General features: G+C 41.9%; 1 protein-coding gene and 1 long non-coding RNA gene across 4 annotated transcripts in view; one reads left to right on the top strand and one right to left on the bottom strand.

Moving 5' to 3' along the window:
- Window positions 1-16,542, top strand: part of DHRS7B (dehydrogenase/reductase 7B) — a 197,754-nt gene extending 181,212 nt beyond the window's left edge. For all 3 annotated transcript variants that reach the window (XM_073633061.1, XM_073633059.1, XM_073633060.1), the window contains one exon: window positions 16,187-16,542. In XM_073633061.1, the coding sequence (XP_073489162.1) occupies window positions 16,187-16,392 (206 nt within the window). In that variant the 3' untranslated portion in view covers window positions 16,393-16,542. The remainder of the gene's footprint in view (window positions 1-16,186) is intronic.
- LOC141146646 (uncharacterized) overlaps window positions 1-27,915 on the bottom strand; it is a 54,532-nt gene that overhangs the window by 1,392 nt on the left and 25,225 nt on the right. The gene's annotated exons all lie outside the window — the stretch shown is intronic.

Genomic DNA, 27,915 nt, shown 5'->3' with positions numbered 1-27,915 from the left:
TCCCCCCCATTCTGACAGCTAGCATGGTATCGTCTCCTCCCTGCTAGCTGTCAAAAAACTCCTGCCCGGCCGCATCACTCATTCACGGTACTCTGTGAATGGAACACTACAAGGCCCGACAGACTTAGCAGCTGTCGGCTTGTTGTTCTCCATGAACTACCACAGCGCTGTGGATTGCCGTGATAGTTCATTGATGCTTCCTTTTAGAATGTATTGGTTTCCTTGGATGCCAATACAGTGACAGGTATGCAGGAGTCCTGCATGGAATCAGTGATCTGCTAAGCACTGGGGGAATGCTTTACAGGCTCCTCCAACAAAAAAGAATAAATGCCCATGTTTTTACCTGCAAACAATGTGCATTTATTTATTTTGGGTAAAAGTTGAACTTATTCTTTAAAACACCCCACGGTGAATGCACCAAAGCACTGTTAGGCACACATTTAACCCTTTGATCGCCCTAGATGTTAACCTTTCCCAGCCAGTGTCATTAGTACAGTGTCAGTGTATAGTAGTATCACTGATCTCTGTATTGGTTATGTCAGTGTCAGTTCCCAGCCGGTGTCATTAGTGCAATGACAGTGTATAGTATTATCACTGATCTCTGTATTGGTTATGTCAGTGTCAGTTCCCAGCCGGTGTCATTAGTGCAATGACAGTGTATAGTATTATCACTGATCTCTGTATTGGTGTCACTGGTGATGTCAGTGTCAGTTCCCAGCCAGTGTCATTAGTACAGTGACAGAGTATCGTATTATCACTGATCTCGGTATTGATGTCACTGGTGATGTCAGTTCTCAGCCAGTGTCAGTAGTACAGTCACAGTGTATAGTATTACCATTGATCACTGTATTAGTGTCACTGGTTCCCACAAAATTTCAGTTAGTGTCAGACTGCCTGCCATACTATCAACGTTCCGCTATAAGTCGCTGATTGCCGACTTAGACCCTTTAATTCTATTGGTATACAGGAGCTGCACGGACACAGCAGTGCTCCCAATTTGACACCCAGTAGGTGCAGGTCTGTGTTCAGGGTCTGCTTTATCTGCATTCTGGGGCCCACACTTGCAGCTGCACGGGTGTCATATTGGAAGTAGCAGCTGTATTTGTGCAGCTTCTGCATTACAGTAGACATCAAAGGGACCGCCTGCCTGCATAGAAAACCTGCTCATTCCCTGCAGGTAAAAACTGACCTTTAGCCTAGGTTCACACTGATTGCGGAAAACACAAATCTATACCAAGGAAAGATAAGCATAGAAAAATATGCCACATACAGAGCCACAGAGATATAGTATCTGAATAAATGCAAATAATATATCAAAAAAATTGGAAAAATGTATTAAATGTTTGATAAAAATATCCAAATACACAGAAGCATAAAATCATTACACCCTCCACCATTCACCATCTAATGACAACGTTGTGGATAGACAAACAAATACAGACAAACAAATAAGGGAACGTCTTCACTGCACGCATAAGCCTGCATAGTATAAGCCATTAAAAGCACTATAAAATATATGTGCAATGTGGCAGCAAACACCATAGGGCCAGGCAGTCCTTAGAGGAGAGTATTGTGGAGGGGCAGGAGCTTGCACATATCAAGACCAAAAAATTCAATCAAAAGGATCCGAAAACCAAAAATCAAAGGGTCAGAATCTCCAGTCTATGGTTATTCGGGACATACGGCAGGAAAGGTAAGGAATGTAAGATAGTAAAGTTCCACATCATAAACACTGATCTTTGCAGAGATCCGGAAAGCAAATAGAAAAACTGACATTATGACAATCAAGCATAAAGTCAAGATAATTTCAGCAAATAGAGCACAATCGGCAATAGGTATACAAATGTTATAGTGTACTTTACCCAGCTAAAAGGGTAGATGCTCTGCAGATGATAGATGTTACCATAATCTGCCATGCTCGGTAATACACAGGGATGAAGGCAACAATAGCGTCCATTGGACTGGATACCAGTACAGCTGAACGAGGGATCACCTCATTTTCCTACCATTCCTATTGAGCTTGTCACTGCATATGCCGTATCAGGAGTCCCGTCACCCAGGCTGAATGGGGAGAAACTCCATAACCACGTCGGAGATGGTAGGAAGGTGCATGGAGTGTCAGACGTTCAGAGGAGAGGGAGTGATGTCAACGTGTTTCACAGGGGAAACCCCAACTTCTTCAGGACACACTGACTGCCCACACTGACCTCGCACAAATTAATTCCCACATCACTTCGGGGGCGATTTCAGAGACCTCTGTATGGGCTTATGAACAGATGTCAAAGGAAATCGCACCCTGAACTTGCCAAAAGTAGTACAGAATCTACTTTTGGGAATCGGTGTGGTGCTGCAAATGTGCATCGCACAGATTCGCACGCTGCCATTGCTGCCGATTTTGGCATGTGATTTGACATGTCAAATCACATTAATGTGAACCAGGGCTTACACTAGTGTAAGCTTAAGTACACCCATGTGAAGGGCTGTCTTCACCCACATGGGATTTACAGGTGTTTACTGCAGCCATGTGCAGGCAGCCTGTTCAAATCAATGACAGGTGGCCAGCTTTACTGACCTGCACAGATCTACAATCGGAGTGTACGTCCATACAAGGACAATGCATGGATCAGAATGCAGTATGTCTGCAAGGAATGTATGTATAATTCTTGTTTGTGTGAAGTTCTTAAGTTTCATACATACCCAACCATGTGTAGCAGAATTTGTTTACATGCACGTGTGTGCCCTAGGCTGCACATGTGCATTAGAGGGGGGTACACGTGCATTATAATGTGTACAGGGGTGCTTTTTTAAATTATTATTTTAATATAATATATTTTTGAACACTTTCTGTCTGCTGTTGGCATGCAGTAAAAAATGTCAGGGTAACATGGTTGGTTGGTTGGGAGGTCAGCAGGGCAGATGATAGGGTCAGCAGTTTGTAGAGGACTGTACAGAGGCCATTTATTTATAGGGCAGGGGGTCAGCAGGGCAGAGGATGGGAGGTCAGTATGACAGTGTGCTGGATTCAGTACGACAGAGGTCAGTAGTGCAGAGGACAAGGGTCAGCAGGGCAGAGGACGGAGTTCAGCAGTGAAGAGAACAGAGGTCATTAGGGAACAGGACAGAGATCAACAGTCCAGAGGGCAGTAGAGGAGAGGGCAGAGGTCAGCAGTGCAGAGGTCCAGAGGGCAGAGGTCAGCAATTAAGACAAAGCCTTGATATGCACACTGTATATACAAATAAACTGCATGTGTGTGGAGACTGTATAACTGACTGGTATTCTCTGATTTTATGATGTGGGAGCTGCAGCAAGCATACCAGTCAGTTATACAGTCTCCACACTCATGCAGGCTATTTGTATATACAGTGTGCATATCAAGGTTTTGTCTGTGTAAACAGTGAGCAGATCTAAGCTGTTTCTGTGTATGTGGGGAGGAAGAGCGCTGAGTGCCTGTGTGTGTGTGAAGTGACAGGATTAGAGGAGCAGAGCAACCAGTGACCACAGAAGGAAGGAGGGAGTCCTCAAGATCCTGACAAGCCCATTAAACTTTTATCTCATATTCTCAGCAGTAGATTAGAGGCACATTGTTTATCATCTGGCCAAGCAGTCAGCTTCTGTTTCCTGTATGAGGTCCTATTACTATGGAAACAGAGCCATGTGACCAACGTGCTGGTTCACAGCACAGCCATGTCTCTCAGGGGAGGGGGGACAGAGGCAGGGGGTGTGTTGCTGAAGTTGTGTACAACCCCTGAGAACTTTTCAAACGGAAAATGGACCGTTTTTGCCAGCTGAAGGAAAGTTCATGTGCACATTCTGTAAAAACTAAAAGAGGTAGAGAAAAAAAGATTAGCTGATATATGATTAATGTAATATGTACTAGTTATTTAACCCATCCCATTCTTCTCCTTTAAGGATTTTATATGATGTCCCTTGTCTGATACCCTATCTCCTTTTGTGGAAAAAATCAATAAAAATTCATTATTAAAAAAAAAAAAAAAAAAAGGCCCTGCACAAGGCACACATACAGTTGGGTCCATATATATTTGGACACGGACACAATTTTCATACTTTTGACTCTGTAGCCACCAAAATAAAATTTAACACAAAGCAATCCAAATTAATTTGAAGTGCAGATTTTCAGCATTCAAGGGGTTGAACATAAATATTAAGTACACGTTTTAGGAACTGCAACCATTTTTATACACAGTGCCCCCCCCCCCCCCCCCCATTTTCAGGGGCTCAAATGTAATTGGACAAATTAATATAATAATGTTCATTTTTAATATTGTGAATCTCTTACTGGCAATAACTGCCTGAAGTCTGGAACCCATGGACCAAAGACTGGGTTTCCTTCTTTCTGATGCTTTGACAGGCTCTAACTGCAGCTGTCTTAAGTTCTTTGTGGGTCTTTCTTCCTTTAGTTTTTCCTTCAGCAAGTGAAATGCATGCTCAATTGAGTTGAGATCAGGTGATTGACACGGCCATTGCAGAATATTCCACTTCTTTTCCTTCAAAAGCTCCTGGGTTGCTTTTGCAGTGTGTTTTAGATCATTGTCCATCTGTACTGTGAAGCGCTGTCTAATCAACTTTGCTGCATTTGTCTGAATCTGGGCTGACGGTATATCTCTAAATACTGCAGAATTCATCCGACTTCCGTCACATGATCAATAAACGCCAATGACCCAGTGCCACTGGAACCCATGCCATCACACTGCCTCCACCATGTTTTACAGATGGCATTGGATCATGAGCTGTTTCAAGCCTTCTCCACACTTTTTTTTTTCTTCCCGTCATTCTGGTACAAATTAATCTTAGTTTCATCCGTCCAAAGAATGCTTTTCCAGAACTGTTTTTTTTTCTATTCTTCAGGCCTTTGAATGGTTTCCACCTTTGTGGTGAACCCTCTGTATTTGCCCTCGTGAAGGTTTCTCTTGATTGTAGACTTTGTCAATGATGCACTCACCTCCTGGAGAGTGTCCTTCACTTGTCTGGATGTTGTGAATAGGTTTTTCTTTACTGTAGAGAAGATCCTGCGATCATCCACCACTGTTGTCTTCCTGGATGTCCAGGACTTATGTTGCTGAGCTCACTAGTGCGTTCTTCTTTCCTCAGCATGTACCAAATTTGTTGATTTGGCCACTCCTAATGTTGCTGCTATCTCTCTGGTGGATTTGTTTCGTTTTTGATGTCTTACAATGGCCTGTTTCACTTCTATGGACAGCTCCTTTTGAACGCATGATGTAGGTTCACAGCAATAGATTCCAAATTAAAATACCACCCTTAGAATCAACTCCAGACCTTTTTACCTGCTTAATTGATGAAGAAATAACAAAGGAGTAGCCCACACCTGGCCATGAAACCGCTTTTGATTTATTGTCCAATTACTTTTGGTTCCTTGAAAAAGGGGGTATGGCTATTCTTAAGAGCTGTAATTCCTAAACCCTTCCTCTGATTTTTGATGTACATCCCTTAAAATTAAGCCTGAGAGTGTGCACTTTCAGCCCATATCCATAATATAACTGTAGCTTGAGTGTTTTGGTAAATATATATATGGACCTAACTGTATCTGTGGCGCCATGTGTAAATGGGCCATAAATGTGGCTTAAGGATTCATTTCACTGTCCTCCTTCTACGATCATCATTATCATCATGATAATCACATAGTACAGGTGCTTTGGGTCAGTGCACCTGCACTATGTGGTTATAACGATGATCAAATTTAGCTACTGTATAAATCAATCATGGGTAACGGGCATGGCATAGGTAAAGTGGGTGTGTTGAAGTGACTGTACCTTTATGGAGTATGAACTAGTATGAACCCAGGGTGAAGGATGGTGCCTTGATGTCATCCACTGGATGGAGTATTGCATACGCACACTGTGCTTTCGCTCTTTACATTCAGTTTTGAAGAAGCACCTTCCTGCTTCCGATCACAAGAGACACATGGAACTCTCCTCGGTTCGTTCCTACTGTCCACCTACAGTGCCTTGAAAAAGTATTCATACCCCTTGACATTTTCCACAAATTGTCATGTTACAACAGAAAACGTAAATGTATTTCATTGGGATTTTATGTGATAGACCAACAAAAAGTGGCACATAATTGAGAAGTGGAAGGAAATAAATGGTTTCCAACATTTTTTTACAAATAAATATCTGAAATGTGTGGCATGCATTTGTATTCAGCCCCCTTTTCTCCGATACCCCTAAATCTAGTGGAACCAATTTCCTTCAGAAGTCACCTAATTAGTAAATAGAGTCCACCTGTGTGTAATTTAATCTCAGTATAAATACAGCTGTTCTGTGAAGCCCTCAGATGTTTGTTAGAGAACCTTAGTGAACAAACAGCATCATGAAGACCAAGGAACACACCAGACAGGTCAGGGATAAAGTTGTGGAGAAATTTAAAAGAGAAGTAAAGGAATCCATTTTTTTTTTTTTTGGCACATTCATACTTCCGTAGATCGATGCAGCATCTGTCCCCTGGCGCCTCTACACTGAGAACCGAGTGATCGAACACTGCCAATCGCTTGGTTTTCAGAGCTTCAGGTCTTCAGCCGGCTCTCTGCTGAAACAGGTCACAGGAGTGCAAATCGAACTGCACTACTGTGATCCATAGGAGAAGTACAGCCAAGCAAGCTTTGGCTATACTTCTCCTTTAACGCCACGTTCACATTGGCGGCTATTGCCGGCAATGGCACCGTCCAACTTGGTGTGACGCTGACTTTGCGGCGCTGCACCGATTCCCAAAAGTAGTTCCTGTACTACTTTTGGCGACTTCGGGGGCGATTTGAATAGACATTTGTGCATGAACCCACACAGATGTCTGTCAAATGGCCCCCCCAAGTTGGACTGCATTGCCGGTTTGAAATTGTACGAGTTCAGCTGAACTCGCACAATTTCTAACCTGCAGTGTGAACCTAGGCTAAAGCAGGGTTAGGTTATAAAAAAAAAAAGTCCCAATCTTTGAACATCTCATGGAGCACTGTTCAATCCATCAGCCGAAAATGCAAAGAGTATGGCACAGCTGCAAACCTACCAAGACATGGCTGTCCACCTAAACTGACAGGCTGGACAAGGAGAGCAATAATCGGAGAAGCAGCCAAGAGGCCCATGGTAACTCTGGAGGAGCTGCAGAGATCCACAGCTCGGGTCGGAGAATCTGTCCACAGGACAACTATTAGTTGTGCACTCCACAAATCTGGCCTTTATGAAATAGTGACAAGAAGAAAGCCATAAGAAATTCAGTTTACAGTTTGCCAGAAGCCATGTGGGGAGCACAACAAATATGAGGAAGAAGGTGCGCTGGTCAGATGAGGCCAAAATTGAACTTTTTGGGATAAAAGCAAAACTCTGTGTGGCCAAAAATGAACACTGCACATCACCCTGAATACACCATCCCCACCGTGAAACATGGTAGTAGCAGCGTCATGTTGTGGGGATGCTTTGCTTCAGCAGGGACAGGGAAGCTAGTCAGAGTTGATGGGAAGATGGATGGAGCCAAATATACAGGGCAAGCTTAGAAGAAAACCTATTGAAGTCTGCAAAAGACTTGAGACTGGGGCAGAGGTTCACCTTCCAGCAGGACAAGGATCCTAAACACAAAGCCAGAGCTACAATGGAATGGTTTAGATCAAAGCATATTCATGTGTTAAAATGGTCCAGACCTAGATCCAATTTAGAATCTGTGGCAAGACTCAAAAAATTGCTCTTCACAGACACACTCTATCCAATCTGACAGAGCTTGAGCTATTTTACAAAGAAGAATGGGCAAAAATTTAACTCTCCTAGATGTGCAAAGCTGGTAGAGACATACCCAAAAAAACTTGCAGCTGTAATTGCAGCGAAAGGTAGTTCTACAAAGTATTGACTCATGAGGGCTGAATACAAATGCACCCCACACTTTATTTGTAAAAAATTTTGAAAACCATTTATCATTTTCTTTCCACTTCACAATTATGTGCCACTTTGTGTTGATCTATCACATAAAATCCCAATAAAATACATTTAGGTTTTTGGTTGTAACATGACAAAATGTGGAAAATTTCAAGGGTATGAATACTTTTTTAAGGCACTGTCCAGTGACTGACCCTACTGCTGCTACCCAGCAGCCAGGTTTGAGAGTATTTGAAGCCTTGTACTCTGAGCAACGCTGGTAACCCCCTCAAGGTGCAACATACAGTGTACCATTGCCCAAAACTTCTGAAATACTAGTGTCCCAGCAACATCGGATGTGAAAGCTGAAAAATGGCCCAGGCAGGAAAGAATTGTCCAGTATTCAGGTGCTTAAATTATATACATATATGTGCATTTTACAAGGGCTACCTGAGCTGACAGAAATAACAATCTAATATTCTAATTGTTACTAATTCCAATCAATTCGAATTTGAAATCGAAATGTACACCAGATTCCTGCTGATGAAAAAAAAAAAAATATGGTCATTCTTCCTTTCTAAAAATGTTCTCTAGGTCAGGTGTACTACTAGTGCCCCATCAACCTTTATCAGTTTATCTGTGCCCAAAAACATCTAGTAGTAATCAACTGTCAGAGCTTTCCAGTGCAACCAAGCAGCTGTCACAGCAGGCATGTTCAAGTGTATGAAAACATCTGTATGACTAGTGTCCCGTCAACATCTATCTCAGTGTGTACTAGCGCACACCAAAACATCTGTCACACACATATTATTTGAAATATTTTCAAATGCGGTTGAAATGTTTTAGAATGTGGTCGAATTCAGAAATAAGAATAAACAAAATAAATTTCAATAACGATTTAAACGAATTTAACATATCCAACTGAATTAAATTAGTTGAACGAATTGAAACGAAACACATTTTTTCATTTTGCACAGGTCTACTTTACTTCAGGATACAGAATTTACAGGGAATTTAAAGATATTTTATTTTTACAGATGGGCCTGGACCAGCATTTGGCCCCTTAGTAGCAGGTCTGAGTGCTTGCTGAACAAATACGTTTATAGTTGGGGTTTACATGCACTTTTAAAGTGCATGTCAACCCACCACTCACCCAGTATAAACTAATGGCACATCAAAATGTCACCCTCTACAGCAGTAGGAGCCCTGCAAAATTCTGGAATCGGTGGGTGGGTCTCAATGCCGGAGCTTAGTGGGCAGAGTCTTGATGTCACAAAACTCCCCACCCACCTCTACACTCTCCTATTCCAGAGGTTTGAGTAACATCCAGTCAAAACTCAGGAAAGGCACTGCATGACTTCAGCATGCCCAATCATGATGAGGTGTGGAGCAGCCAATCCTGGGAGAGCTGCAGAAGAAAGGAGAGATGTGAAGCTGAAATTCTCCCTCTCTCCCTCTCCCTCCCTAAGAAATCAGATGTCAGTCACAGCAGTGGGGGGATAAGGCAACACAAACTGTAGTTTTTATCTTAATAAAGGAGGATTGCACAGAGCTGCATTAACTTTGTGGCAAGACTGGGCACAGATGACTTGACATCCTCTACTGTACCAGGTAGAAGTCTTCATTAAAAAAAACAATGTTTAGGTTTACGTCCACTTTAAGTTAAAGAATATGTAAACCCAGCACGCCATAGTCCTGATATGTGCCTGCTGCACCATGTAATTATATGAAAAAGTATCCTGCTCTCTGAGAATCCTGAGAATTATCCTTCTGGGTAATGCACAAAGTAGTGTTGTTTTTTTTTTTTTTTTTTTTTTTTTTTTTTTTTTGGAAGCTTCCAGGACTAAATTAGTGTTTGAGCTGTTATCCCAGGCAAAAATAGTGGCATTTCATACGTTTTGTGAGCCTTGGTATGATTCATTGAACTAGTAAAGTCAAGTTAAGGGGTTACATTTTCTTTTCTTGTTTTTTTTTTTTTTTTACTTGATTTATATAATAGTTTTACATTTATATAACCATTAGACAAAGCATACAAAACCCGTTTTGGGCATCTCTAGCTTTAGAGAGGAGGCCATCCATACAACCCAGATTTTGCAAAATTTCGCTGGGTACCTTTTGAGTGAGTCTGTTATTTATAAGATGTGTAAACCCTTCCTCGCTATGACACAAAACCCCCCCACAAAATCAAATTTGAAAAGCCAAATAATTCAGTCAGCAGCTATAAATAAATAAAACACCCCTTACAAACAACATACATGACATATTACAGTGCTAAACAAATGAAGCACCCTTGCTACCCCCCAAAATGTGTACTTAAAAATTCAATGAATCCAAAGTCCTGTGCACAAGATTTATGTATATTTTCTCTGCACAAGTCTCGATTTAATGGCACATGCACTGTTATTTTTTTTTTCTAAATGATTGGAATTCTTCAAAGTCTAATGCCCCGTACACACGGTCGGATTTTCCTATGGAAAATGTCCGATCGGAACGTGTTGTCGGAAATTCCGACCATGTGTGGGCTCCATCGGACATTTTCCATGGGATTTTCCGACACACAAAGTTGGAGAGCAGGAGATAAAATTTTCCGACAACAAAGTCCGTTGTCGGAAATTCCGATCGTGTGTACACAAATCCGACGGACAAAGTGCCACGCATGCTCAGAATAAATAGAGATGAAAGCTATTGGCCACTGCCCCGTTTATAGTCCCGACGTACGTGTTTTACGTCACCGCGTTTAGAACAATCGGATTTTCCGACAACTTTGTGTGACCGTGTGTATGCAAGACAAGTTTGAGCCAACATCCGTCGGAAAAAATCCTAGGATTTTGTTGTCGGAATGTCCGAACAAAGTCCGACCGTGTGTACGGGGCATAATGGTGTATAATCAAAAAATCTTGACTCCAAGCACTCTCCACCAATCTTTAGAAAATGCACTTACCGGAAGTGTGTGCCTATCTTTACACAAGAATAGACTAACAGCTTTAAATGTATTCAACCCAGGTGGTGGTCACTTTCCTTCAAGTGCAGCACTCTTCTTCTTCAATAACCTGGCTCCCAGCACAAGCATGTAAATGTCAAAAAAAAAGACTTCCATAGTGTGGTAACGTTTATCTAACTTTAAGTAAAAATACCAATATACTCACAAGAATTTTTATGGATACAGGCTTCAACAGATAAAAAAAAAACAAAAAAACATTGATTTGGTCGAGAAAAAGTATAAGCCTCCATTCACACTTGTGCGACTTGTCTAAGTCGCATGACAAGTCGCACCCCATATTTTCCAATGAGTACCGTTCATATCTAAGCGACTTCAAAGTAGTTCATGCACTACTTTGGTCCGACTTTCATGCGACTTGAGGGCCATAGACTTCAATGTTAAACCCTAACCACTTCAGCCCCAAACCATTTTGCTGGCCAAAGACAAGAGCACTTTTTGCGATTTGGCACTGCGTCGCTTTAACTGACAATTGCACGGTCATGCGACGTGGCTCACAAACAAAATTGAAGTCCTTTTTTCCCCACAAATAGAGCTTTCTTTTGGTGGTATTTGATCACCTCCTGTGGTTTTTATTTTTTGCGCTATAAACAAAAAAACAGCGACAATTTTGAAAAAAAAGCAATATTTTTTACTTTTTGCTATAATAAATATCCCCAAAAAATATATAAAAAAAAATTTTCCTCAGTTTAGGCCAATACGCATTCTTCTACATATTTTTGGTAAAAAAAAAATAGCAATAAGCATTTATTGATTGGTTTGTGAAAAAGTTATAGCGTCTACAAAATAGGGGGTAGTTTTATGGCATTTTTATTAATAATTTTTATTTGGCACGATCAGCGATTTTTATCGTGACTGCGATTCACATTTATACAGCAATGAGTGCTATAAAAATGCATTGATTACTCTATAAATGTGACTGTCAGTGAGGGGGTTAACCAGGAGGGGGCACTGCAGGGGTTAAGTGTGTCCTAGGGAGTAATTCTAACTGTAGGGGGGATGGGCTACGTGTGTCACGACACTGATCACCGCTCCTGATCACAGGGAGCTGTGATCAGTGTCCTGTCATTAGAAAGAATGGGGAAATGCTTGTTTACATCAGCATTTCCCCGTTCTTCCTCTCCGTGAGACGATCGCGGGCATCCCCGCGGACTCTATGTCCCACAATCACACTCACATGCTCGCGGCGGGCGCGCGCCCACAATGCCGCATCTGAAAGGCGACGTACAGGTATGTTAATATGCCTGTCCGTGCCATTCTGCCGACATATATTGGCGTGAGCCGGTCGGCAAGTGGTTAAGTCACATGGAAGTTGCACAACTGTCACATGTAGAACATTCAGGTGCAACAGTTGTCCATTATCAGTGGTCAAAGCCAAAGTCGCATCCAAGTCATACCCATCTAAAGTTGTGTCAAAGTTGCACTCCAAAGGCTTGCAACTTTGGAGTCATACAAGTGTGAATGGAGCCCCTCCAACCCTCACCGCGCACAGAGTAATTTGCAGAATTGCTTACGCAAACATCATTTGCATGAAAAAGTTCTAAGAAGGCGGCTTTACTTGGAATCTTAAAAATGGCAGTGTATCTAGCGTACAAAAATAGAAATTAACTACAAAGACATGCTGGTAGGTTAATTGTATCCTGTCTAAATTGTCCCTAGTATGTATGAATGTGAGTTTGGGACCTTAGAGTGTAAGCTCCTTGAGGGTAGGGACTGATGTGAATGTACAATGTACAGTGGGGACGGAAAGTATTCAGACCCCCTTAAATTTTTCACTCTGTTATTTTGCAGCCATTTGCTAAAATCATTTAAGTTCATTTTTTTTCCTCATTAATGTACACACAGCACCCCATATTGACAGAAAAACACAGAATTGTTGACATTTTTGCAGATTTATTAAAAAAGATAAACTGAAATATCATGGTCCTAAGTATTCAGACCCTTTGCTGTGACACTCATATATTTAACTCAGGTGCTGTCTATTTCTTCTGATCATCCTTGAGATGGTTCTACACCTTCATTTGAGTCCAGCTGTGTTTGATTATACTGATTGGATTGGACTTGATTAGGAAAGCCACACACCTGTCTTTATAAGACCTTACAGCTCACAGTGCATGTCAGAGCAAATGAGAATCATGAGGTCAAAGGAACTGCCTGAAGAGCTCAGAGACAGAATTGTGGCAAGGCATAGATCTGGCCAAGGTTACAAAAACATTTCTGCTGCCCTTGAGGTTTCTAAGAGCTGGTCGTCAGGCCAAACTGAGCTATCGGGGAAGAAGAGTCTTGGTGAGAGAGGTAAAGAAGAACCCAGCTCCAGAGATGCAGTCGGCAGATGGGAGAAATGCAAGACACATGAAAGCCCACATGGAGTTTGCTAAACACCTGAAGGACTCCAAGATGGTGAGAAATAAGATTCTTTTGTCTGATGAGACCAAGATATAACTTTTTGGCCTTAATTCTAAGCGGTATGTGTGGGGAAAAAAACAGGCACTGCTCATCACCTGTCCACTACAGTCCCAACAGTGAAGCATGGTGGTGGCAGCATCATGCTGTGGGGGTGTTTTTCAGCTACAGGGACAGGACGACTGGTTGCAATTGAGGGAAAGATGAATGCGGCCAAGTACAGGGATATCCTGGACGAAAACCTTCTCCAGAGTGCTCAGGACCTCAGACTGGGCCGAAGGTTTACCTTCCAACAAGACAATGACCCTTAGCACACAGCTAAAATAATGAAGAAGTGGCTTCACAACAACTTTGTGACTGTTCTTGAATGGCCCAGCCAGAGCCCTGACTTAAACCCAATTGAGCATCTCTGGAGAGACCTAAAAATGGCTGTCCACCAATGTTTACCATCAAACCTGACAGAACTGGAAAGGATCTGCAAGGAGGAATGGCAGAGGATCCCCAAATCCAGGTGTGGAAAACTTGTTGCATCTTTCCCAAAAAGACTCATGGCTGTATTAGATCAAAAGGGTGCTTCTACTAAATACTGAGCAAAGGGTCTGAATACTTAGGACTATGTGATATTTCAGTTTTTCTTTTTTAACCCCTTCCCGACCGGCGCACGCTGATGTACGTCGGCAGAATGGCACAGCTGGGCAAATGGGCTTAGAGGTACGTCCATTTAAATTCCCTGCCGTGCCATTGCGTGCTCGCTCTGGCGGCGCGCCAGCCGGGAGTCGGGTCGCGCGGACTCGATCGCCGCGGGGATACCCGCGATCGCCTCACGTTCTGCCTAGTGAATGTCTCACTGATTTCTGCTCCCTGTCATCGGGAGCAGAGATCAGTGTAGTGTCACAGCTAGCCCATCCGTCCTACAGTTAGTAATCACTCCCAAGTACTGACTTAACCCCCCCCGCCCCCTAGTGGTTAACCCCTTCACTGCCAGTATCATTTACACAGGAATCAGTGCATTTTTATAGCACTGATCGCTGTATAAATGACAATGGTCCCAAAAATGTGTCAAAAATGTCCGACATGTCCGCCATAATGTCGCAGTCACAAGAAAAATCGCTGATCGACGCCATTACTAGTAAAAAAATAAAAATTATTAATAAAAATGCCATAAAACTATCCCCTATATTGTAAACGCTATAACTTTTGCGCAAACCAATCAATAAGCGCTTATTGCAATTTTTTTTTTTTTTTTTTTACCAAAAATATGTAGAAGAATACGTATCGGCCTAAACTGAGGGGGAAAAAAAGTTTTTTTTTATATATTTATGGGGGATATTTATTATAGCAAAATGTAAAAAATAATGCTAAAAATAATGCTAAAAAATAATTTTCAAAATTGTCGCTCTTATTTTGTTTATAGCGCAAAAAATAAAAATTGCAGAGGTGATCAAATACCACCCAAAGAAAGCTCTATTTGTGGGGGAAAAAGGACGTCAATTTTGTTTGAGAGCCACGTCGCACAATCGCGCAATTGTCAGTTAAATCGATGCAGTGCCGAATCGCAAAAAGTGCTCTGGTCAGGAAAGGGGTAAAATCTTCCGGGGCTGAAGCGGTTAATAAATCTGTAAAAATGTCAACATTCTGTTTTGCTGTGTACACATTAATGAGGAAAAAACTGAATTTAAATGATTTTAGCAAATGGCTGCAATATAACAAAGAGTGAAAAATTTAAGGGGGTCTGAATACTTTCCGTCCCCACTGTATATGTAAAGCGCTGCGTAAATTGACGGCGCTTATATATGTACCTGAAATAAATAAATTGGATAAGGCATTCTGGAACCAAATGCTGTGATTTGATGAAACTATTGAAATCTGTCTAAAATTGCTAAATAAGCTTTTTTTTTTTTTTTTTTTTTTTTTTTTAAAAAAAAAAAAAGCAGCTTGCCAACTGTAAAGATGTATCAGTTAAACTTTGGGATCGTTTTAGTAGCAAACGACAGAATGTATTACAAGCCATCTTTCCCTCTACCTGCATAATACCAACAAATCCGGGAGGTTATTGAGCCAGTTTTAGTGAAAATGAAAAAAAAAGTTGGATATTCTGAGAGAACGCTCTGAAACCTCAATCTACCATGGTATTTTAGGGTTGGGTGGGGTTCACAGTTTATGGTCTTGGAAAATTGTTTGGAGGCATAGGTATCTGCTTAAAGGGGCAATAGTAAATACTGACTGACAGGGTGCTCAAACTTTTTATGTATGAAGTTTGTTAAATTAGCTGTAAGAAAATGATGCATTCAAATTTTGTTGATGTGTTTAAAGCTCAACTCTATCCAGAATGTATTTTTGGGTTAGAGTGGGTTTTACTTCTTGTTATGTCTTCTAACATCGCAAGAAAAGAAAGTGATCTCCCCAGCAGGCACAAGTCAGCAATAAAAACTTGGTAAAGGTTATCTGCATTTTTTTAATTATGGTTTCTTTCTCATTGGATGGCTTTCTGTTATAGAAACCGCACAGCAAGTGAAGGAAGATTTCCCCAGAGGAAACTGAAATGGCAGTAAAACATGACAAATTCTAACCCCTCTCCACTCTATTCAAAACTGAGTGGAAGGGGTGTTGCTTTAATTCATTCACTTATATCTGTAAATTTTACCTTGAGCTTTATAAATATAAAGCTCTATAAATATTTTTTTGTAACCAGGCAGATCAGGAAAATCTGTAAAACAGGAAAATAAGCCGATAGCTCCACTTGCTTGCTACAAATGAAAACACACAATAAACATGCTCTTATTTGCGCTTGACAGATCGATGCTTACTGTGAACAATCTTATTGCACAGTCTTCTATTGCATGGTGCAAATAAAATATTGTAATAAAAAATTTAAACGAATAATGTGTTTCTCTATGTTGCATCTTTTTATAGTAATGGATAAAACCACAGCTGAAGGCAGAACACCAGAAGAGGTTGCACAGATTGTGTTGCGTGCTGTAGGTGAAAGGAGTAAAGAAGTTCTGATAGCTGGACTGGTGCCTACATTAGCTGTATACTTGAGGCCACTGGCTCCAAAGATCTTCTTTTCTTTAATGGCTGCAAGAGCTAAAAAGGAGCGAAAGCTGAAAGAGGCATAGTGTGTTCGGAGCCTCTGTTGGGAGCAAAGACAAAACCTGTATAGTGACATCAAATCCAAGCCAGCTTTCTGTGTTCTCGGAGTTGTACAGTAACATACTGTAGTTTGTAAATGTCAACTACATTTTATCTAAATAAACTGAGAAAAAAGATTGGTCCTCGCCTATGTCATATGCATACAGTAATTTAAATATTTTCATGTGCTGAAATAAGACACATCTATCAAACCTACCCCCTAAAGTATCCACAATCAGATATATTTCTTTTCTTTGCCTATGCTGCTAGTCTTAGTAAACAGATACGAAGGTATATTATATTTTACTTGTTTTAAATCATTTTCTTTTTTTTTTTTTTCATTACTTTAGTTAGTTTCTTACCTAGGCCAAAAGAATAATGTACATTTTAGGCAGGTTTGAAAAATGTATTCAGAAATGGTTAATTGAGAAAAATCAACTATTAACACTTCTAATAAAATGGAAAGTAAGAGAAATCCAAATTAAATCAATATTTGGTGTGACCACCCTTTGCTTTCAAAATGGCATCAATTCTTCTAAGTACACTTGCACACAGTTTTTGAAAGAACCCAGCAGGTAGGCTGTTCCAAACATCTGGGAGACCTATCCACAGATCTTTTGTGGATGTGGGCTGTCTTAGATACTTCTGTTTCTTCATGTAATCCCAGACAGTCTCAATGATATTGAGATTAGGGCCCTGTGGGGGCTAAATCTGCACTTCCAGGACTCCTTGTTCTTTACACTGAAGATGGTTCTTAATCACTTGACCTCCAGAAGATTTACCCCCCTTCATGACCAGGCCATTTTTTGGGATACAGCACTGCATTATTTTCACTGAAAAATGCGTACGACGCTGTACTCGAATAAAATGTTATGTCTTTTTTTTTTTTTCCCCACAAATATAGCTTTCTTTTGGTGGTATTTGATCACCACTGCGATTTTTATTATTTGTGCTATAAACAAAAGACCGACCATTAAAAAAAACAATATTTACTTTCTGCTATAAAACACATCCAATAAAAAAATTTAATCAAATTTCTTCATAAATTTAGGCCAATATGTATTCTCCTACATGTTTTTGGTCCAAAAATCCCAATAAGCGTATATTGGTTGAACATTATTGCATCTATAAACTATGGTATATAGTTATGGAATTTTAAATTTTTTTTTATTCTAGTAATGGTAATCAGCGACTTATAGCGGGACTGCGATATTGCAGCAGAAATTCTGACACTTTGCCTGGAACCAGTGACACTAATACAGTGATCAGTGCTAAAAAAAAAAAATATGCACGGTCACTGTACTAATGATTGGCTGGGAAGGAGTTAATATCTAGGGAGATCAAGGTTTTAACTGTGTGCCTAGCCAACCAGTGTTTTTGTGTTAACTGTGTGCTGCTTTTACTAGGGGAAGTAATGTATTCTAGTCCCTGCTTTGCAGAAACACATAATCTATCCCCTGCCCCCATCAGAACTGAGATATGCCCTCTTTACATAGTCATATCTCCGTTCTCTGTGTATTGGCAAAAATCGGCAGGTGCTGGAGGACATAGAGTGTGAGTTATCACAGCAGAGGCAGCCTGCACATGCCCCCTGCAGGCAGAAGGCCGGAATCGCGCGTGTGTGTAAATATGTGATCTGGCACACAGCTGCCACCCGGTAGCAGTAAAACTTGTCTTGTTACTGTGCTCAGTCTTGCCATGGTGTATGACCCATGACATGAAACGGTCTTCCACAACCTTACCATAGTAGCAGAGTTTGGCTGTGCCTCACCCAGATTTAAGTTTCAACCTACATAAAACTGATAATCATTGGCACCTGCTTGGTATTGGTTATTCATACACCTGACTCTAATCCTACAAAATCTTGACAGTGTAAGAATGCTGGTTTGAAGCCAAAGGGTAGTCACACCAAATATTGATTTTGATTTTCCTCACTTTGCATTTTGTAAATTGATAAAAATTACACAATTAAAATATATATTTTTGAAAGCATTCTTGCTTTACAGTATTTTTTTACACTTGCCTAAAACATTTACATTCCAAGAGTCTTCTGTCTTCATGGGCATTTTCTTTCATCTGGAGGAGGGGCATTCTCAGCTAAGCACACCCTCCTGCCTGACCTAAGGGTGATGGATTCCAGGAAGTAAATGCAACATGAATCATTTGCCCTTACTCAAGATAGCCATGGCTAGAAATGCTAGGAGGGTGTTTTTCAAAGTGATTTCTCAACAAAATAAAGCATAAAGACCTAGATGGATGGGTGAGTTTGCTTTGGATACTACAAATGAATAAATAACTTTATCTGAGCACCACAAACCAAAAAACGCTAACTTCAGCTTTGTGTACATGCAGAATGTTGAATATGTAAGCGTAACACTTGCAGGTATTTATTATCATTCAGAAGAAGTCACAGAATATCATTTAAAAATATATGATTCTTAATCACGCAGATTAGCCCTCTAGTGCTGTCCTCATTTTATGACTTGCTACAAAGTTACAGTCGAGTGAACATTAAACTGGTTCTAAAGCCTGTTTTTTCTTTCAAATAATAAACACATCCTGTTTATCTGCTATGTGCAATGGTTTTGCACAGAACAGCCCGATCCTCCTCTTAAGTCCCCTGCCGCCTTTTCTGGCCCCTTCCCCTTGCTGAGTTCCCCCAGAGTAAGCTATTTGCTCTGGGAGCACCCATGCATGCTCACTCCCGAGCCACCTGTGTGTGTCTATGGGACACACACAGCGTGGCTCAGTTCCGCCCCCTGCTCCCTCCTCACTTATTATTATTGACAGCCAATGGCTCCCGCTGCTGACTCTGCCAATCAGGAGTGAAAACAAATAAGACGTACTTGCACTTGGAAAAGGTTAATAAACAGCTAATATGCACAATGATGTATGATTACTAAAAGCAGCCAGCAAAGAAAACGTCCACTTGATCTTGAACTAAAACAATAAGAAGTCTGATTATGCAGCACTTAAAAACTATGATGAAAAAGCCCGACACCAGTTTCAGAAGTGATGGTAAATAGCACTCGGCACCCAGGTGTAATAAGCCAAACCGCTTACCAGATATCAAAGACCCACAGATTATAGAGTGGTCACACAGGCTCATAGCTATAACCAGCAGATAACCCGATCTATCCAACATGCCGAGAGTCCAAGACAATCACCAAATGGTCAGCACAAACAGGCATCGGGCAGACATAACCTCATAAAAATAGAGAAGCCTCCATAGTATAATATGTTCAATAAAAACGATTTTTATTATGGTAGTAAACTCGCATGTATATTGTAGTACAAGCGCTTGTTTCAAACCAAAAAGATGGCCACGGCGTCCAGCGTGCTGATGTCATAGGGACCTACCTACAGCTCGCACTGAAGTGAAGGAAGATTTCCCCAGAGGAAATAGAAATGGCAGCAAAACATGACAAATTCTAACCCCTCCCCACTCTATTCAAAACTGAGAGTGAAAGGGGTGTTGCTTTAATTCATTCAGTTTTATTTGTAAATTTTAGCTTGAGCTATGAAGCTCTATAAATAATTTTTTGTAACCAGGCAGATTAGGAAAGTCTGTAAAACATGAAAAGAAGCTGCTAGCTCCGCTTGCTACAAATGAAAACACAATAAACTTGAGATTGTACATGGCAACCAAAAAGTGTCCCTTTACGTCACAAGTGGTTTGAGACCAGCTAGAAAACAGCGATAGTGAATTAGAACACTTGCAGAATTGAGTGATAGTGAATAGTGGGGAAACTCATTTTATTATTATTATATTATGATTTTTTTATAATTATTTATAGTTATTTATTATAATTTATGAGTTAGTGTTTCAAACGTTATCATACCCAGGATGTCTACTAGACTCTTGTTTGTAGAAAACAAAGAACACCAGCGCTCAAAGGGTTAAAAAAAAATCAGCAGATGAGGGTCTATTCCCCGTGCAGCTGGAAAAAAAACATGACTGGTAGAAATGGATCAGGCAGTAGAAAAAGAACACCAGCGCTTAAAGGGTTAAGAAGGCAGTCCACAGTTCATAAAAAATTATTTAAAAAATGAATAAATTTATTCAAAGAGATGGCAGAAAATGGCAAATAATAAAAAATGCAGTCCTATTCACTTGCAGTTAAAATAAGAAAAGAGGGGGTGGCTTACTTAATCTCTGGCAGTCCACTGAGCAACGAGGAGTTGTACTGAACACTCTCAAAAACTGTTCGCCCACAATAGAGGAAGGGGGGAAAGAGAGGGACCAGTAGCTGGAAGAGAACTCAGCCGCCTGTGATACTGCTGGGTTCGGGTGTAATCCCAGGAGAGCCTGCTCACACACATGCCGCTGACGATTCAGCGTGTAAGGGGGTGGACACTGCAGTCGCACACGGCGGGATGAAACAGAGAAGCTCTGTCTCACAGGTGTCAGTGACGTCAGTCCAGCTGAGACACTGACTCGAAGGGAAGGCCCCAGCGTGACTGGGATAGATCAGCGGAGGGATGGCTCCTATGCACGTAATTTGGTCTGATGTTGCCCCAATGCTAGTGGATCAGCTCCTTCACATACAGTGTGTTCCAATGCTGTGGCAGTGTTAGTGGGTCGGCTACCTCACTTGCAGCACAGACCCATGTAATGGCAAGTACTATGGGAATGTAAAGCTTTGCGGTAGAGTTGAGGATGACACGCTGTAGAGGTTGTGCAGAGCTATACAACGCTGTCAGGGGTTGCCAGGGGGTGGGAATCAAAAATTAGATGATTATGAAGACTTTGTGAATAATCCAATGATAATATAAATGTTGCCTTGACGACGCGTTTCGCGCACCAGCACTTTGTCATAGTCAAGGAATAAAGGCAACTATACCAAGCTGAGGGGTGGGATAAAACTAACCACTGACATTAACCCCTCATTGCTCAGAGGATACTAGTGTCATACATTCAACACCTGCCTACTAAACAAAAAAAAAAAAAAGAGGAGGGATCCAACAGCATATAATTAAAATAGAAGTAAAAACACATGATAAAAAAGCACTATATCAAACTGCATGTTTCTAGTTCTTCATTTAACCCTTTAGGGGCAAGTGAGTCAAACATATATATCCAGAACACCTCCCTTTTACATAAAAGGGAAAATCTCTCGTTTGTAGTAAGTGTTCCTTTAGGAATAGTTTCTATCACAAAGACCTCAAGACATTTAATATCTTTATTGTGAAAACGTTTAAAATGCCGGGGAACACTATGTTCGTCGCAACGATTGGCAATAAATCTGCGATGGTCTCCTATTATCGCACGTAGTGCGCGAATGGTGCGACCCAAATAAAAGAAGCCACACGGGCACCGCAGGACATAGACCACAAAGTCAGTAGAACATGTAATGAACTGCCTGATTTTATAATTCTTCCCTAAATTGGTAGTGATAATCTTGGTCCCGTGGGTAATGAACTGGCAGGCTAGGCATCCTCTTTTTTTTTTTGCACTGGAAATTGCCTTTCCTGTCATTAAAATAGGACCTGATATCCAAGGGGGAGCTAGTTGGCTTGTTTGATATTTTGCTCGGGGCCAATAAATTTTTAATAGTGCGAGCTCTCTAGAAGGTAACCTGAGGTACATCTGATAATTCTGGGGCTAAGCGTTGGTCTAACAGTAAAATATTGTAGTGTTTTTTTTATTATACTGGAGACAGATTTAAATTTATCATTGAAAGTTGAAACAAACCTCACTGTATGGTTTTTGTTTGATTCCTCTCCAAACGCTTTCCTTATGGGGGGAGGGTTCATGTTGGACCGAAAAGCTTCATTAATTAGCTCACATGAATATTCTTCTTTAAACTTTTTTGTCATCAGAGCCCCTTGTTCTATATAATCCACTCTCGAACAGTTTCATCTTAATCTATTAAATTGTCCTCTAGGAATGTTACTTTTCCAATGTACCGTCCGAAATACACTGTATTCAGAGAATGGATTGTTGGCCCAAATGCTGTCCTCCTCCCAAAGGCCCATGGTAAGGTTGGCGTACACCGGGGCAAAATTCGTCCCGGTACATTGATGACGTGATTCTCGTATGGAGTGGGGGCCCTGAGCTGTTCCCCTTTTTTTTGGCCCATTGCAATGCTAACCCCCTTGGTTTATCCTTTACGCACGTTTTCGACCCCCACGAACTTGTATTCTTAGATTTAGTATTGTCCCATGATCAAAACAAGATCATTACTAAAAATCACATAAAGCCCACTAGTGGCAATTCTTATCTCCATTTCAGAAGTTGCCATCATCCCATCTGGAAAAGCAACATTCCTAGAGGACAATTTAATAGATTAAGACGAAACTGTTCGAGAGTGGAGGATTATATAGTCAAGGGGCTCTGATGACAAAATAGAATATCCATGTGAGCTAATTAATGAAGCTTTTCGGTCCAACATGAACCCTCCCCCATAAGGAAAGCAATTGGAGAGGAATCGAACAAAAACCATACAGTGAGGTTTGTTTCAACTTTCAATGATAAATTTAAATCTGTCTCCAGAATAATAAAAAAAACAAAACAATATTTTACTGCTAGACCAACGCTTAGCCCCAGAATTACCAGATGTACCTCAGGTTACCTTCCAGAGAGCTAGCACTATAAAAAATTTATTGACACCGAGCAAAATATCAAACAAGCCAACTAGATCCCCCTTGGATATCAGGTCCTATTTTAATGACAGGAAAGGCATTTTCCAGTGCAAATAAAAAGGATGCCTGACCTGCCAATTCATTACCCACGAAACCAAGATTATCACTACCAATTTAGGGAAGAATTATGAAATCAGGCAGTTCATTACATGTACTGACATGTGGCCTCTTTTATGTGGGTCGTACCATTCGCGCACTACGTGCGAGAATAGACCATCGCAGATTTATTGCCAAGGGTTGCGATGAACATAGTGTTCCCCGGCATTTTAAACATTTTCACAATAAAGATATTAAATGTCTTGAGGTCTTTGTGATAGAAACTATTCCTAAAGGAACACTTACTACAAATGAGAGATTTTCCCTTTTATGTAAAAGGGAGGTGTTCTAGATATATATGTTTGACTCACTTGCCCCTAAAGGGTTAAATGAAGAACTAGAAACATGCAGTTTGATATAGTGCTTTTTATCATGTGTTTTTACTTCTATTTTAATTATATGCTGTTGGATCCCTTTTTTTTTTTTTTTTTTTTTTGTTTAGTAGGCAGGTGTTGAATGTATGACACTAGTATCCTCTGAGCAATGAGGGGTTAAAGTCAGTCGTTAGTTTTATCCCACTCCTCAGCTTGGTATAATTGCACCTGCCCATTTAGATTATTTAAACTCAGTTGCCTTTTTTCCTTGACTATGACAAAGTGCTGGTGCGCGAAACGCGTCGTCAAGACAACATTTATATTATCATTGGATTATTCACAAAGTCTTCATAATCATCTAATTTTTGACTCTTACCCCCTGGCAACCCCTGACAGCGTTGTATAGCTCTGCACAACCTCTCCAGCGGGTCAGCCTCAACTCTCCAGCAAAGCTTTACATTCCCATAATATTTGCCATTCCATGGGTCTGTGCTGCATGTGAGGTAGCTGACCCACTAACACTGCCACAGCATTGGAACACACTGTATGCAAAGGAGCTGATCCACTAGCATTGGGGCAACATCAGACCAAACTGCGTGCATAGGAGCCATCCCTCAGCTGATCCATCCCAGTCACGCCGGGTCCTCCCCTTCCTCGAGTCAATGTCTCAGCTGGACTGACGTCACTGACACCTGTGAGACGGAGCTTCTCTGTTTCATCCCTCCGTCTGCGGCTGCAGTGTCCACCCCCTTACACGCTGGATCGGCATGGGTGTGAGCAGGCTCTCCTGGGATTACACCCGAACCCAGCAGTATCACAGGCGGCTGAGTTCTCTTCCAGCTACTGGTCCCTCTCTTTTCCCCCTTCCTCTATTGTGGGCGAACAGTTTTTGAGAGTGTTCAGTACAACTCCTCCTAGCTCAGTGGTCTGCTGGAGATTAAGTAAGCCACCCCCTCTTTTCTTATTTTAACTGCAAGTGAATATGACTGCATTTTTTATTATTTGCCATTTTCTGCCATCTCTTTGAATAAATGTATTCATTTTTAAAATAATTTTTTATGAACTGTGGACTGCCTTCTTAACCCTTTGAGCACTGGTGTTCTTTTTCTACTGCCTGATCCATTTCTACCAGTCATGGTTTTTTTCCAGCTGCACGCGGAATAGACCCTCATCTGCTGATTTTTTTTTTTTCCCCCCTATTTTGACTGTTCTCACTATTTTAGCGCTTTTTTTAGACTCTTGTTTGGACAGTTTTAAGTGTGTTTATTACTAAGAATTACAGGCCTAAAATATAAAAAAAATGTATATGCAAAACAATGTACCGCTTTGAGATGCAAAAATCTGACATAATCATACCACCATGGTGGTTAACAGAAGAAAAACAATTCACTGGGTCCAGACCCAGTATAAATACAAATATCTAATAGAAAGCTTGGATAACATGCAAGTCCTCAGAAAAAGACCAGCAGTTGATAAATGAAGGAGAAGGGGCCTAAGCTTTGTGCTCTTAAAGTGGTGTAAAGTGTTTTCTTCTTTGTTATTTTAAAGAAAAAAAAAAAAAAACATGAGCAGCCTGGATCCTCCTCTTCTCGGGTGCCTCTTTGCTGCTACTGGCCCCTCCCTCCTGGTAAATGCCCCCACAGCAAGCAGCTTGTTATGGGGGCACCCGAACCAAGCTGCAGCTCCATGTGTCCATTCAGACACGGAGCTGCCATTCAGCCCCGCCCCCTCTCTCCCCTGATTGGCTCCCGTGGCTGTCAAAGTCAGTTAGCCAATCGTGCTGCTGCTGTATCTCAGCCAATTAGGAGGGAGAGTCCTGGACAGCCGAGGGATTTGTGGAACAGAGATGGGGCTCAGGTAACTGTTAGGGGGTTCTGGGTAGGCTGCTACACACAGAAGGCATTTATCTTAATGCCTATCTTAATGCCTAGAATGCATTAAGATAAAAAAAACCTTCTGCCTTTACAACAAAAGAGAACTTGCCAATTCTGAAGGAACCAGTCCTGACCCTTCCTGTTCCTCCACTAAGGAACGAGGGGTAGCCATCTGATACTCCTTACTAGTCTAGCACACCCCACGTAGGAGCTGCTGAGTTAGAATTCCCCACTGCTACATGGCCAGGCACACAGGATTTCCTTCAGGCATTTTAACACAGAAAACAGTCTTTGTCTTGTTTTTTGATGTTTTATTAGGGGTTGATAAAGTGGATGGGGTAGGGAATTATGGAATGCCCAATTTGAAAAATGTCCAGAACTATGAACAAAGGGGAAAACTTCCTCCCTATTTCCACAAAGTCCTCTTCTTCCTTCCTCCTGCACAAACCTGGTTCACATGTATAGCACCTGCTGATCACTCCAGGAGAACCAACAGTCTCTAGTGTTAATTCAGCAACTGCCCATTACAGGCTAGGAACACCTGTCCATTTGTGGACAAAGTAGCACATTATGGAGTGAACAGCATCTCCTTCTGCCTTCCTGTAGACCCTGAGCGCAGTTCTACTGCTGCAGACGATACCAGCCCGCCTAGCTGATTTCTTTTCCCAGTTGTCCTGACTGACACACTCCTCCAATCCTTCTGACTGGTGCACTTCCATGGAGATTTCCCAGGGCCAGGATGAACACTTAGACGAGTTCCACCCAATGGTGGAACGTCTGCTTTAAGGAGTCCTAACCCCCTGACATGCCACATTTGGTATGTCATTTTTTTTGGGGGGGGGGGAATGGGTACCTAGTTTTGACAGGTACCCAGCTCCCACTTCCGCCCACGCCGTCTAGGTGACTCCTGCTCTCCGCCTCCCTCCCTGCAATCTTCTGGGACACGTCTCAGAATTGCTCGGCCATTCAGAACAGCACAGCGCAGTGCGCACCTGGTTGTGAAGCCGCAAGCTGTCACAGCCTGGTGCCCACACTAGTAATAGCGGGGGAGAGAACCGAAGCTTGGATCATGGGACAGGTGAGTGTGTGTTTATTACAGCATTGTAACTGCTGACTTTGAATAAACTGAAAAACGTGTGGAATGCCGCTTTAAGCACCCCGCTGTTTTCAGAGAGTACTGTTACAGCGGAAATCTCTCCCCTTGTGTTGTCCCTGCATAGTCCTGATCGTACTCACTGTCTCTGCTTGTCTCGGTAAGGGGTCCCTCAAAGGTCACTGGCAGACTCTCCTCAGCACTGCTTCTCCATCTTCTCCCCCATGCTGGCACGGCTCATGTCTATGGGATTTCTTTCTCAGTCCCCTGCTAGGCCCACCTGGGGATTGGCTGAGGGATCATAATTATTCATAGTGGCCCCTTCAAACCTCCACTCATTCCAATGTCCCAGAAACGGGAGGACCAGAACGCCGTTAGGATGAGTCATCCAGTTCTGGCCTCTAATAACTCTGACCTAATTAATTGACTCAGGTTTTATCCTAGAGCCAGACAATGCTTTTAACTACACTACACTACTAGTAGCACACACTAGAGTACATAATCCTCACGCTAACATCCTATCTATATCTACATTCTGGCAGCAGGGGGTTATGAACCTGCTGGCAGAAACAGACAAGGAACAACTTTTTTTTTTTCAAAAGTCTCTGAAAGGAAGAGTCCCTCTGCAACATCAGTCTCTTTAAAGTAGCACTCTAGGTCTTACCACCGCTATCTTCTCCAACAGTCCTCCTTTTGGCAAGGATAGGTGGCAGGGACCTGCCTAGTCCATTCAACAAGGGAGAGGCAAAGTTCCCCTCAGCACATCAGCTGCCATGTTTAATGCTGTATTCCTACATCAGCCCCTTTGCTTACCAGTACATCTGGGGTTTGGCAGTCTGATAACTTCCCCATCTAGATCCCTCCCAGGGGTCTTCAAACTACGGCCCTCCAGTTGTTCAAGAACTACAATTCCCATCATGCCTAGCCATGTCTGTGAATGTTAGAGTTTTACAATGCCTCATGGGATGTGTAGTTCCGCAACAGCTGGGGGGCCATAGTTTGAGGATCCCTGCTTGAGTCTTAGCAATAGAGTAGCTTCAACTGAACCATCCGGCTTTCACGATGACCACTCTCTTTATAAATGGCTCTCCCCTGGCTCCATTCCCTCCAGATATCTAGGAACCTGGTCCAGGCATCTTGATTGTGAGGTCCCCTCTGGGCTTTAGGAACATGTAAATAGTCCCAAACGAGCTTCTCTTTCCAGCTGACACGGTAGACCTCAATGGTTTTCATGACATCCTGCGGAACATACGTAAAATCCAAACCCACTCCACAGCAGTGCTTCTCTGCACCTCCCTCTGAAACCAGTAGAACCTGGGGAACCTCTGCCGCCCACTCTGCCTCTTCAAGGGTAATGATCATCTCACCCTGCTGTTCCCCAGGCATCCCTGCTGCAGGCAGATCTTCAGCTTCCTGACCATCCCCCAAGTCCACTCTTCCTCTGACTCACTTTCCAGGGACCACTCAGCTTCCACTTCTAGGGGCCCA

Source organism: Aquarana catesbeiana, linkage group LG06, assembly GCF_042186555.1.
Source record: "Aquarana catesbeiana isolate 2022-GZ linkage group LG06, ASM4218655v1, whole genome shotgun sequence".
NCBI classification, from domain to species: Eukaryota; Metazoa; Chordata; class Amphibia; order Anura; family Ranidae; genus Aquarana; species Aquarana catesbeiana.
This window is presented reverse-complemented; position numbering and strand designations above follow the sequence as displayed.